This window comes from Amphiura filiformis, chromosome 2 (assembly GCF_039555335.1).
Source record: "Amphiura filiformis chromosome 2, Afil_fr2py, whole genome shotgun sequence".
NCBI classification, from domain to species: Eukaryota; Metazoa; Echinodermata; class Ophiuroidea; order Amphilepidida; family Amphiuridae; genus Amphiura; species Amphiura filiformis.
The window spans coordinates 67,856,916-67,871,026 of NC_092629.1; the positions used below are offsets into that span (position 1 = coordinate 67,856,916).

At 36.0% G+C, this 14,111-nt stretch overlaps 1 protein-coding gene across 1 annotated transcript; it reads right to left on the reverse strand.

The window, feature by feature from the left end:
• Positions 1-83: 83 nt before the first annotated feature.
• On the reverse strand, positions 84-14,011 carry LOC140142388 (sodium-coupled monocarboxylate transporter 1-like). Its single transcript, XM_072164360.1, has 6 exons — positions 13,546-14,011; positions 13,084-13,149; positions 10,923-10,974; positions 8,363-8,430; positions 7,759-7,910; positions 84-228 (listed from the first exon to the last, which is right to left on the reverse strand). The coding sequence occupies exons 1-6, from the start codon at positions 13,888-13,890 to the stop codon at positions 84-86; spliced, it is 828 nt and encodes a 275-aa protein (XP_072020461.1). The 5' UTR covers positions 13,891-14,011.
• Positions 14,012-14,111: the final 100 nt, after the last annotated feature.

Consider the following 14,111-nt stretch of genomic DNA (forward strand, 5'->3'; position numbering starts at 1 on the left):
ATTGCCAGCACTTGGCGAATCCCGCAAGGATTATATAGGGTCACTTTATAGTTATAGTAAATCAGGATATATCATTTAAGTACTCACATTTTAGCTTCTCTTGCTGTCGCCAATGTGAGGTATCGCTGAACCATGGTTTGGTTAACAGCATAGATGTGACCCCAGAAGAATATTCCACCCACGAAAACGGACCAAAATGTATGACGTATGCTAGGATCAGGACTAAAACTTTAATAAGATTTAGAAAAAACGAAACATGACTGTTGATTCAAACTATATTTCTGAAAATGAATACACTAACATAAAAAATACATTAAGTATTGTGCAGTTTAATTGACTAAGAATTAGAAGAAACGATAGGATGTGTTCTGCTTTTACTTTCCTCTTTCGCGTATTGAATGTAGTGGATATCGGCTGCACTGACAGCCACGTTATTAGACCTGAGTATCAACTAACACATGATAGGCCCAAATGATAGTAAAACAAAAGTCTTATCGCTTATTCTCCAATTCAATCATAGCGTGTGCATATATTGGTGTTCAGATTTGGTACCAACCGTGGCCAAGCGGAACGGGCTCCAGAGCTTAAAAGCTTAAAACTTTGATTTAATTAATGTGTGCACAATAAATTTTCATATCTGATCTTTTCAGTCACTGTACTCCCTCTGTTTATTGTCTTCCCAAGTGGACTACTTACGTTTGATTGCAGTAAACATGCTTAACACGGTTGTCTACGGATGGGATTGTCGGATAATGTATCTTTAAATGGAATTGGCTTGTAATTGGTCGCCCAGATATCGTTATGGTATAAATCATCCGGGCACCTGCCATTACCATAAATAACCTCATGGTACACATCTATGTGTTGGCGCGAACAATAAACTCTCACTAGGTGCATGAGCGCGTCTTTTATTCCCAGGCTTTGTGCTTGCGGTTAAATTGGATTGATAAACAAGTATGATTGACATGGTTTGTTAGGGACAGAGTCCCCGATGAAAGTCCTGTTTCAAATACAAAGTACATAGTCGAAACTCGGGCTTTCGCTATTAATACACTGGTAGATTCTAAAATCAAAATTGTTTAGTATTGAAGTGCCATTATAATTATGTCATTATGATATGCCGTAAACGTTCGCCTAATGGCGCTATGGAGTTTATGGAAATGAGAGAGCGCCATCCCTGTAAAAGCCGAATATTATCACTGATCATTAAGGATACGTGTAGTTAAAGGGTGAAACCTATCGACACATACAATTATGAACAAGATCAAACAAACGTGTTCATGATAATTCGGTAATCATTCACCTGATACGTTGTGGCCCAGTGAGCAGAGCATTAGAATATAAGTGCGAGGATAAAAGAACTTGTGAAGATTGATAGTTCGAATCTCATGCAGTAATTTCTGTCAATGTTTTTTTCTGATTTGAGGAAATTTTATTCTCTATTTTCGTGATTTTATCTTTAACATTGTTTATATATTTTTATTATTTTATCTTTTATGTGTCTTTTTTCATGATTCTTTGTTTTTCTATAGGTTTTATCGTTTCTTTTTCGTTGTATAGAGTAACTCAATCCATTGAATTAAATGTTGTCACGAACCTATTTGATCGTATAGGCATTTGTTATATGTGAGACGAACTGTCGCGAGCGACAAGTCTTTCAATTCGCGCGGATGTCCTTGCCTATGCTTCAGTGGTCATAAGAGGTGTATCATTTTATTCGAAAGCGGGGTCCCAAATATATGGGGGTCATAAATTCTTGGTAAGAAAAATAGGAGGGGGTCATAAAATGTTTCATGACCAAAATATAGGGAGTCACACGATAACCGCAGATTGTGTGTTTATTTTATTCAAAAAGACTGATTTCAATACAATTTTGGGGTTGGGGATCATAAAATTTTTGATGCCGAAATAGGGGGTGCGCAATTTTATTGACGCAGATTTTTTGTAAATTTTGGACCCCCCCTTCCGAAACAAATTATAGCCCCCTAAGAGGATTCAAAAGATAACCTCTGCCCCAATAATCCCTAGCTATATTTATTTGAAACTGTTCCACGTAGGATGTATCATAATAGGCTCAGTCTTCAAATGATATAAATAAAATTTAAATTAGTGAACGAACAAAATCATACAACGACCAATAGCAGTACGACAGCAACTTAGCTCACTTCCGGTAATTTTTACCGGCGTAACCTCTGCTGCTACGTAACGCAATGTTGAAAATCAGGTGGCAAATACGGTTTTTCAGAAAACATCAAAAAAATGGAATACACCAGTCGTTTCTCCCTTCATTTCCATATTGAGCCCATAGATAACATATGAAACATGAGTATAAGGCAAAGAATAACGTGTAAAAGTTGAATTATTGTGGAAAAATGAATACTTTTGGTGCGCGAAGTAGCCTAAAAAATGAGAGAAAATGCATGTCACGATCACTAAAATGGTTATATCTACAGCTTTGAGGAAACGCCGGTCTAATGCTTTTCTGTTGTGATAAACATTAATTAATCACAGCTTGTATTAAAATTTCAGCGAAAATGAGCGGTGGAACAACCTAGTCGTAGGTTGAAAAGTTGCATTCAGTGAGTCCGCGTGACGGTAAGCGCACGGTGCAAGTGTCACGATGCTTCACGAAATGGATCCCAGCCGGCACTGTCTATTATACATGTTATATTGATTAATATAGCACTTAAAAACGTCTATTGTTATATATTTTATAAATGCAAAATACTCTATTGTGTAACAAAATATTGTAGTCGTCAAAGAAGGTAGTATCATCTCATTTAACTGAAGTACAAGCAGTTTTGAAAAGATTGTTGTTGAGTGAGATCCTTGAACATGTTGAACGAGAAATAAGATAGCAATAGAATACGCTTCGCCCGAACAAGTTGCGATGGCTTAGTAGACAGAGCGAAGGTGTGCAGTGCGGAAGGTTGAGAGTTCGATTCCCATGTTATCTTATCGATGATGTGGAATTTTTCAGTTCGTTTTTCTTTTCTTTTTTCCTCTCCCTTTTGTCTTTAATAATATAGGCCTAATGAATGTCAGCTTGAAGGCCCACTTTTTTCATGATTTATTTCGTGTTCATGATTAAGCCTAATCCTACCTTCGAGTTCATATCTTTTTAAATGCATTGAAGTTCAGTAGCTTTCAATATGAAATAATCAAATAAAGCATGTCAAACTTAAGTAATTTTTAAAAGTTCAAGAATATATATAGGCCTATCAAATAAAGGAACGTCAACACAGATTTTCACGATTTTTTAATTGGACTAGACCCCTCCCCTATCGGCAACATATTTTATGAGCTTTTATGCATACATATCAAATCATAAGATGCACGAATTTCAAACCTAATATTTTGGCATATTTGTAATTTTTACACAATGTCCAACTTACACCTCGGATTACACCTAATTGGAATCAGCCAAGTTCGTTGTCTAGATAGAGCAACTAACTTTGATGTCTTATTAAGACTAATCCCCCATAGAACACCACAGTCAAGCGGTCAAGATATTAAGTGTTTTCTTTCATTTTTATCTCGCTACAAATGCTTCAAATGTAACGTGAAAACCTTCCTGACAGTTATTTACTAATATTATAAATATTGTTATAATTTTTGGAATAACAAAACTTCAAATTTGCCCGAAATCGTATATTATTCGCTACTTGCACGGTTCCGCCATTATGCAATTTTTTCTGGGAGAGCGTCAATCTGTCAGCATACATGAAAGGAAGAATTATGTAACCTTACACAGAACGTTATGACTAGTTCAATTCCCATTCATGTATGCTGCCAGTTCGAGAAGCTCTCTCGCACATAGTACATAATGGCGGAACCGTGCAAGTAGCGAATGGCTTTAATAAATCAAATCAAAAATCAAAGAGAGGTGCTTGCGGGGTTCGAACCAAGATCGAACTTCCAAATACATGTATTTACAACTAAGCCATACCTGAGATATGATTAATTATATTATTCGCTACTTGCACGGTTCCGCCATTATGCACTATGTGCGGGGAGAGCCTCGAACTGGCAGCATACATGAAAGGAAGAGTTATGTAACCTTACACAGAACGTTATGACTAGTTCAATTCCCATTAGTTAATAATGTTATTCCCAATCAGTGGCTCACTCGTGCATTCTATTTCTGGAATGAATTAACACCGTCCAAATAATGTAACACAAACCTTTATGCTGACTTTTAAAATTGTTTGAACGTTGGGAGTATTATTTTCAAGTTAAATAACCAACAATGGACAATTGACAATGAAAGTTTCTTTGCAGGAAAAACATCGGCCGTACAATATATGGCGTGGCAGTAGTCACGCACAAAGATAAACATTTCAACATGTTCAATATATGACAACGAATATACCCCAACAAAAATTCACGAAATTTTCAGGCAAGCTAACTTAAGTTATTCTATAACATGACACCCATTTTTGATTCCGGCGCTTTTTCTTGCTTGATGATATGAACATTTTTGTTTTCGTGACATGCAATTTTTCTCATTTTCCGATCTACTTTGGACATGTTCAAGCTTCTTTTTTTCCATTTAATTCAACTTTTACACGTTATTTGTTGCTTTACACAAATGTTTGATGTCTTATCTGTGGTCAGGGTACATGAATGGAGCAATATACGAGCCGTGTCTTCCATTTCTGGAGCTATTTTGATAAAAAGCGTTTGCCGGCTAAAATTTCAACATTGTGTTACGTAACCCGTGTTCACCAACCCGTATAAATTTTCTGTCGAACAAAAGAGGTCACGAAGTTGCTGTCGTACTGATAGAGGTTGTGCAAATGACGTATCATCCCGTAAATATGGCGGACTACTCAAATGCATTCAACAAAAGCATGATTGCATCTACCGCGACAGTTCGTCTCACACACATAACAAAATGCACTACGATCAAATAGGTTGATGACAACATTTGATTGAATGGACTGCACTGCGCCATGATTACGGGTCAGACAACAGTAGGGTGTAATTTTGAACTGAAGAATATTAAAAAAATGTGAAGAAATTACAATGTTATAGAAATATTTACCAAAATGATTTAGGTACAGTGTGTCCCATAAAAAGAGGCCCCTCATTGCGCCCTCTTTTTCTCCTATTTCTGAAAAGTTGATGAAATATATTTTGGTATGTAAAGAAACCTTGAGTCGTTAGCTTTAATAAACTAAAACAGTTATATCAATCAGCTCACAACTTTTGAAGATATGCTCTTTTTAAGAAATGTACCCATTTTTCACTCTGTCCACGGAGAAGGTTTGGCTACTTCAAAGATTGACAAGGAGTACACATACCATGCATAAATATGAAAAATTCCTCAATGATAACTTTTTTCCAGTGTGTTTATGGGCAATGGATTTTATTAATAGTGTCATTAATTTGTGGGTAAAATGGGTGCCGAATGGGACTTATTTTGCTTTACTTGCAATTACTTATTTTTTCTTGGTTATTTATACCTTTTTGTTTTATTATGTTTCTTACTTTCTTATTTTGTTGTTTCTTGCTTTTTTTTTTTAATTACAACATAATTCATTCTCTTTTTAGGATAAAGGGTAGCCCTAAAAGGCTGTTTGGTTTGTTTTTGGTTCTTCTGAAGTGAGTTTACTGTGCTGCTCTGCCCTCTACCTGGTTGGCTCCTTGGCGAATACAGGTTTCAGCCCTTGTCCTCATTGCATCAATTGCGTTGCGTACCATCCTTGTGCACCGGATACTTGCGAATGCATTCAGTAATACCTTTGCCACAAAGGAAAAAAAAATCAATTGGTGTGAGGTCTGGTGATCGTGTAGGCCACTCCACAGCATGAGCCATCCGAACCACTCTGTTTGCTATCCGTGGACAGAGTGAAAAACGGGTACTTTTATTCAAAAGGGCATATCTTCAAAAGTTGTGAGCCGATTGAAATAATTGTTTTGGGTTATTAAAGGTTTCTTTACATACCAAAATATATTTAATCAACTTTTCAGAAATAGGAGAAAAAGAGTGTGCAACGAGGGGCCTCTTTTTTTTGGGACACCCTGTATAACGTATGAATCGATTTACAAATTATATCCAATGACACTTTGAGAAAGAATTACTGAAAAAAACCTAAAACATTTGCTGCTCTAGCAATTAACTTAGTGACCTAAAGTATTGGGTCATGTCACGATTTTTTTTCTGAGGCATTATGTCCACGTTGCTCAATTTAACATACACGTATCCTTAATGCTGTTGAGATTTTACAAGGAGGGCGCTCTCACATTTCTAAGAATCCAATAGCGCCATTAGGCGAACGTTTACGGTGTTGCATTTAATTTTATAAGCCTACGTATAGACGAATCCAAATACACGCATCCCTACACCTGACTAGCAGCCTTTAGTTGGGTCCCCGTCGGCTACAATGCATCCAAAATGTGAAATGATTCGGCCTTGGCGGACATTTTTGAACTGCATTCCATCACCCGTTGTACACCTTCCGCGAAAACAAAGATTGATTTAAGTTTACAACACAATACAGTTCCAACAGTTGTGCAAATAAAAGCCGCCTTACACGTAGATAAGGTCGAGGAGGGTTAATAGAATAATACAATAGAGATAATTCCGCAGGTAATCCCGTCGCATCTATTCATAGATGTACAAATGGATGAACAAAAGGACTATATGCATATGTATGAATAGATGCGACAGGATTACCTCTATTGTATATATTATTCTATTAACCCTCCTCGTCTTTGCATCTTCTCCAGGTGTTAGGCGGCTTTTATTTGCACAATCGGGCGCTCAAAACCCCAGGTTGGTGCTAGCGGGAAACCAAAGATGGCCGACCAAATCCTGACCATGACTTGGCTCGTTGGATTCGTCTATACTTTACTTTTACTGTCACTAACATATTTATATAAACTTTTTCATAACCATTTTATACTAGTATTTTGATGTAATAATTATCAGTATAATTTCAAGTTCAACTCAATGCGCTCATCATGATTAATAACATATTTTTTATTTATCGAAAATCGACTATGGCATAGTCATACTCATAATAGGAAGGTTGCCGGTTCGAGCCCCCATCTCCTCCCAGGTGTAAAAATGGGTACCGGCACGGCATTCTTAAATGCTGGGAAGGTAACAACCTCACTGTGGAGGAGGTTAGGGGACCCATCCCCAGCAACATTTATAGGTTAATGAACGCGTATTACTTATTGCTCGAGAAATTAGACAAAATAATGCACTTGCGCTGATGTTGATGCGTCTAATGCGCACTCCCACCCCCCCCCCTTCGGGGCTCGTGCAATAAGTAATACAAGTTTATTAATCTATTTCATACACGAGAAGGAAAAAAAAAACTTTTTTATATATCAAATTATTTCTAAAAATGTTGGAAAAACAGAACCAAATATAAATGCATCAACCCGCCCGAAAAATGAATCAATCCTACGCGACGTGAACGCGCGCGAAACACTACGCGTAGTACGCGGAGTGCACAATATACACAATAAATGCATGTTTCGTACTTTTCTAACAGCTTTTCTGATTGGCTGCTTTGATATAAGAGTGTATGAATTTATGGTGGAGTCTGGCCTTATAGATAACGGAATTTTGAGATGTGCACTCCGTCCTGTAAAATACAGGTTTGAATCCGTTACCTTTCTTACACAGACAAATTCCGCTAACATTGACCTAAATGTAAATTATTACCGCTTTTCACACCTATGCTCATTTAAAATCTGATTTTGTAAATTATATATTAAAACGCCCTTAGTTGCCCTTACTTGAAGTCGAGCCTTTTAGTGATGACTGCTGCTTCCCATATCTGGCTAACATCTCCTATTCTTCTACATCCCTCAATAACGGCAGCAAGGATACCAGCGATAATAACGAGTATCTGAAAAACATCTGTCCACAACACAGCTTTCATACCACCCTGTATAAAAACATGTGGAAGTATTGTCATTATGATTGTATACTGTATACTATTTAATGTTACCAAATGAAGAAAAAAAAACAGTTTTACATATATTACTTAGCCAGACTTGTGATAACACATGATATATACATACAAATGTGCCGATTTCGTCATATAGCCATATCCGGTTTTCATCCGATTTACGGCCATCTAATTTTTTTTGAATCTTTCATGAACATCATTCATGTATAATCAATAAATATTGTGTTTATGCGATTTTTTATGTTATACCTGATATACTTACTATAAACTATAAAAAGAAGTCTTCATCAAAATCATCCTAACACAAAACACAAAAACAACATAGAAACACATGCCACTGCGTATTTAAAAGTCATTAAAACGATGTTTCGTCTATTGATCAGACGGAAGCTGCATGTTTTTAACATCATTAACACGGTAATACTTACAACACTGGTGTAAAGCGTACATACGAATCCGGTGATTACCACGGAACCCCATAAGCTTATTCCAGTAACTAAATAATAGTAATAATAATAATAATAATAATAATAATAATAATAATAATAATAATAATAATAATAATATAATAATAATAATAATAATAATAATAATAATAATATATTCAACTTTTCACAGTGCGACTGGCTTAAGGGTAGACGAGGTATTATTAGTCGAAGCAGCCAAAAATTCGATTGTCATTATCTAAATCAATATATTATTGAAAAATAACACTTGAAGTTTTGCAAACGTTCATTTCAGCCCTCTTTACAACATAACTCATTAACCACAGAACCGCCAAACGTATACCTGTGATCTGTGATATTTGCATTCTTCTACACATTCGCTACGAAACGATCAATGCGATTTTTGCCAAAGCTCACTATCATTCACAAGAAGCTGTGAACTACCAAATCACAACAGTTTAAAATAGTTGCTAACCTTAAATCATTGCGCCCTAATTCCTATCTTCTTTCAAAACCGTGTCACTTTTCTTTTTACTGATACATTCGTCTGCCTGTTACTCTGTACATTTTTTTCTTTATGATATTTTAAAGAAAGTCTGTTATGCAATACTGCTCTAAATTGTTGTCCAATTGTTGTCCATGCAATCGTTGGCTAAAAAGCACTTCAAAGAAATTATATTTTTTGTTCTCCGAATATTAAACTGGTTGAAATAAACATACAGTTATACAGTTTTAGAACCACTTCTTTCATAAATCGTGACATAATTGTCAAAATGATCGATGTTGATGGTGAATTTTACTGTCCAAAAGTGACATGTAATATTGTATGTTCATGTATTAAAGGTTCCCTGAAGATATAAACATTCTGTCTGTAAAACTTTTCCAAATATTAAGTTTTTTCTTAATATCTCAAAAACAGTTTTGATGGAGTTGGGCCCTTCTTCCACTCAGGTATTCAATTGTACACAACAGTGATTTCCGATACACACTCATGAATTAATTGAACAAATTAAATATCCCGCACTGGTACATCTGTGGTTCCGTCAATAGAGTACCAGTAAACGTTTCTCGGACTGGTGTATACAAAATAATTATTTACCTGGTGTAGACGATGTGCCGTGTATTTTAAATGGCGTATTTGTGTTTTGCTGCTGTGAAATGAAGCAGTTCTGCGACTTTCGTGGTCTTGACTTTCTTAAGAGATTTGCGCCTTTCGTACACGAAACTTTATTTTAATAGCCAAAGCATCATCCGATGTCCATTATATATATATTTTTGTGTTACGGAGCTACACAATTTTGAAATGTGTCACTATTCGAAGACAAAAATCGCCATTATGATATATGGACGCAGTGGTCCTTAATCTACCGAAATATAAGTTTATTTCAACCTATTTAGTATTTCGGTAAAGGATATAGTGCAATTATGTGTAGCCCCTTTTCGATCTAATTCAAAACCCAAATGACCCCATGAAAAACAAATCGAGCTCAAATCACGCGCTGAACGAACCGCTGATTCCAATAAGGTGTATGTCTGGGTAGGGTGTAAGGACGGTGTAAAATTTACAAATATGCCAAAAATACATTATTATCTCATAATATTTGATATGTACGCATAAAGAAAAACATTGCAGGGAAGACCGTGGCAAAACAAACATGTTACATATAAATATTTACAAATGATCATAATACTGACCGGCCTACACATAGGCCCGCTACACCTATTACGGCCTAACAGAACAAGAGAGAGAAAAATCAAAATGCTACGGTAGGGTTCGAACCTTCAACCTCGCGGACTTCAAACCACGGCGTTAATCACTAGACCATCACAACCTGCTGTATTTTACTCGTATCTTTTGCAATCTTATTCCTCATTCAGTGTCTCGATCAACAATAATAGTTTTAAAACTGCTTTTAAGTTCAGTCAATTGAGGTGATATTACTTTTTATATTGACTTCCATATTTTGTAAGTCAGGGCAATATTATGCTTGAATAAATAAACATCACTGGAGTCAACTGGACGATTCTGAACCGATGACTCGATTGTTCCACCAATCATTTTCGCTGAAAATGTAATACAAGCCCACTTTAGTTAATATCTATTACAGACAAGCATACGACCGGCGTTTATTCACTGTTGTAGATATAACCATTTTAGTGATCGTGACATGCAATTTGTCTCACTTTACCGGCTACTTTGGACATGTTAGCGTCTTTATTTTCAATATAATTCAACTTTACTCGTTTTTTGTTGCTTTACACTAATGTGTGGTATCTTATCCGTCATCATGGTACGTAATTTAAGCAAAAAACGACCCATGTCTCCCATTTCTGGCGTTATTTCGCTAAAACACGTTTGCCGGCCAAATTTTCAACATTTTGTAACGTAACACCATGATCACCAACCCGTAATAATTTTCTATCGAACAAAGGAGGTCACGAAGTTGCCGTCGTACTGAATATGCTGTACTAAATAATGAGTTTAAACAGAAATTCAAATTTCTAAATTAAATCTACATAATGGCGGGTACATTTATCTTACCGACATTCAAAGCTAACGCAGGTCCGTACATAACTAAACCCATGAATAATGGCTGCAAAAGAGAAGCAGATCAACATTTACTTGTTGTTTATTTTATACACATCTACCGTAAAACCCCGTCTACAAGCATATATAGTGTTTTTTATAAAAGCTTAATTAATTCAAAGCAAGCGTTAATATACCAATACAATAGATCGGTCTTAAAATAATACTTGTTTGTATATGCTTGGATCCGTAATTTATTTGCTCAAACTCCATAATGGCGACTGGATTAATGTAGCTTTCATCAGAAGCACACTATATGCTTGTAGACGGGGTTTTACGGTATTGTGGTTTATTTTACACTGCGCCCAGAAAGTATCCTTACACTTGGAAAAAAATCCGAATTTTAAAATATACAAACTATCTAATCCTGCACATTATGATATCCCATTGAATCTAATGTGACCTCCAAAAAGTAAAGTTACAAACTTAGTTTTAAAAGTGACAAACTGCTCTATACAGGGCGAAGCAACAAAGAGACAACACAGTTTCTTCATTTAGCTTTATCTAAAGCAATAAGTTCTTATTTCATTGTTTTCTTCTCTGTACTTTCCGCAACTTTTATTTTATTTTTCAGTTCTTTTGTTTCAGTTGTGTTTAGTTCCTTTTGGTTAGTTATTTTGATCCAATCAATATCGAGTGTGGCCACCGTTATTGTCCATAATAGCTGTACATTGTCGTGTACAGGGCAGTTTGTCGACACCTTCTTCTAATCAAATGCTTGTAACTTCACATTGGATTAAATGGGGTGTCATAATTTGCAGAATATATAAAACACATATTTACCCAAATAGGGTTTTGTTTGAAAACTAGGAATTGTTTTCCAAGTATAAGGATACTTTCTGGGCGCAGTATATTTATATACCCAGCAAACACAAAGACTATCTTAAACGTTATAAACGTGTTACAAACGTACGTGTTTAGGTTTTTCTGATCATAATGTTTCAAAACGTTTTTATGAAACAACACTTTAAAACATTTCACAAATGTTATTGGCAAACATGTATGTGTTGCATGAGTCTTTAAACTCACTTAATGGCCCATTCATTGATACCAGCAGACATATTTAAGTATGTAATTACAATTGCCAATTAACTTTTTAAATGAAACATTTGGTAAAAAGCGGATCCAACATTAGTATTGGCAAAGTTGAAGCCCCTTTCAAATACATGTAGGTTTTTTTCTACACTTTAGGATACGGTTTCATGTCATATTGCGTCTTTAATAAACGTGGCACTAGCAGTTGCGTAAGCACATCTATGCTAATAATAAAAAGTGCAAAAAACAAATGAATAAGCAAATTACTGCAAAGATATTGAACTAATTAAAAGCTGTATAAGTAGATTTGTATACTTGCAAAATGACGAAGATAAGTAAATTGCACATTATGTCTCAATGGCAACCGTCATTCAGAAGACCCGGTTCTCAAAAGGCCCACTATTCAGACAACTCGTCACCCAGAAATCTGAATAGTGGGCTTGTTTTCATTTAAAGTGACCCGCTAACCAGAAGACCCGGTAATCAGAAGGGTCGCTACTCAGAAAATATTTTCTGATTATCGGGCCTTCTGATTAATGGGTCCTTTATTCAGACACCTTCTATGCAGACAACCTGTCACTCGGAGAACCCAAGTCTCAGGGTTAGGGTTAGGGGGTAGGGGGTAGGGTTAGGGGTTAAGGTTAGGTATTTGAGGTTAGGGCTAACTTCGTTTTTTCAAATAATAAAACAGCCCACTAGTCTGAATTCTGAATAGTGGGCATTCTGCGTAGCGGGTCTTCTGGGTAACAAATAAAACACGCTATCCAGATAACCCGCTTGTCAGAAAAAAAATCTGAGTAGCGAGACTTTTACATAAAATACAACAAAAACACCGCTATTCACAAAGTGCGTTATTCAGAAGGCGAGCTACTCAGACAATTCTGACTAGCGGGCCTTCTGAATAATGGGTTTTCTGAATAGCGGGTCTTCTGTGTGACTACTGGTTCTTCTGTCTCTGTTACATATTTGCCGATAGGTAACAGTGAAAATGCACAGCGCCAATTTTCTTGCTCAGGGATAATAATAATGCAATGTATTAAATGCTTAAGTATTTTTGTTCTATATTAATAAGAATACTTACTGTGAGGCCCATGAATGAAAACACACCACATATTCGTACTGCTCTATTGAATCGAAGCTCTAAATACTTTTGGATAAGAGGAAACGGAAAACTAATGATAAACATCAATTAAGACAATGTTAATTTTGATATCATCGTAATTATATGTAATTCAGCTATATTTCTTCTTCTTCTTCTTCTTCTTTTTCTTCGTCTTCTTCTTCTTCTTCTTCTTCTTCTTCTTCTTCTTCTTCTTCTTCTTCTTCTTCTTCTACTTCTTCTTCTTCTTCTTCTTCTTCTTCTTCTTCTTCTTCTTCTTCTTCTTCTTCTTCTTCTTCTTCTTCTTCTTCTTCTTCTTCTTCTTCTTCTTCTTCTTCTTCTTCTTCTTCTTCTTCTTCTTCTTCTTCTTCTTCTTCTTCTTCTTCTTCTTCTTCTTCTAGAAAATATAATAAAAACACCTAATATATAAACATCATAAATTACCTCATAAGCGCTAACAATTTCAAGGCGAAAATATACCGGTATGAAGAACCGACACACTATTATACCTGCGAACAATATGGAGAGTATATTCAAACCCCAGTGTATTCCTGACACATAGACTTCTCCAGCGACGCCAAGAATAGCCGGTGCAGAGACAAAACTAGCCATGAAAGACATCGTAACTGGCAGAAGATTCATATTGCGATTTGCGAGTAGAAACTCGACATTGGTTCTCTGTTTGCCGCCTGTACACGCTTGGTATATCCCCAACGCCATTGATATTAGCAGCATTGCAGATAGGACGATGTAGTCCACATTACTAAATAAACCAACAGAATGTTCCATGTTCAATTTATAGCAGGTTGTCTTGCATGTGTTGAAGTGGCGACTATTCGCTGATGGTTGAAACGTATCCACTCCCAAGCGTCTAATAAATTGTATTAGTTTTATGTATATAACTAATGCTCGAATTCGAATTTCTAACAACAGCACATCGTGATGCGTCACTTAACTTGAACTTGCTGTATCCTTGAGGTGCCAAGTTGTAGTTCGTTTTTCCGTAGCCG

Excerpts from the sequence above, each read along its gene's own strand:
- LOC140142388 (XM_072164360.1), bottom strand. The coding sequence starts at position 13,890 with ATGGAACATTCTGTTGGTTTATTTAGTAATGTGGACTACATCGTCCTA. Across the intron at positions 13,150-13,545 it reads AAATTGTTAGCGCTTATGAG|TATTTAGAGCTTCGATTCAA; the intron begins GTAATTTATGAT and ends CTTATCCAAAAG. Across the intron at positions 8,431-10,922 it reads TGCGTTAGCTTTGAATGTCG|TTACTGGAATAAGCTTATGG; the intron begins GTAAGATAAATG and ends ACTATTATTTAG.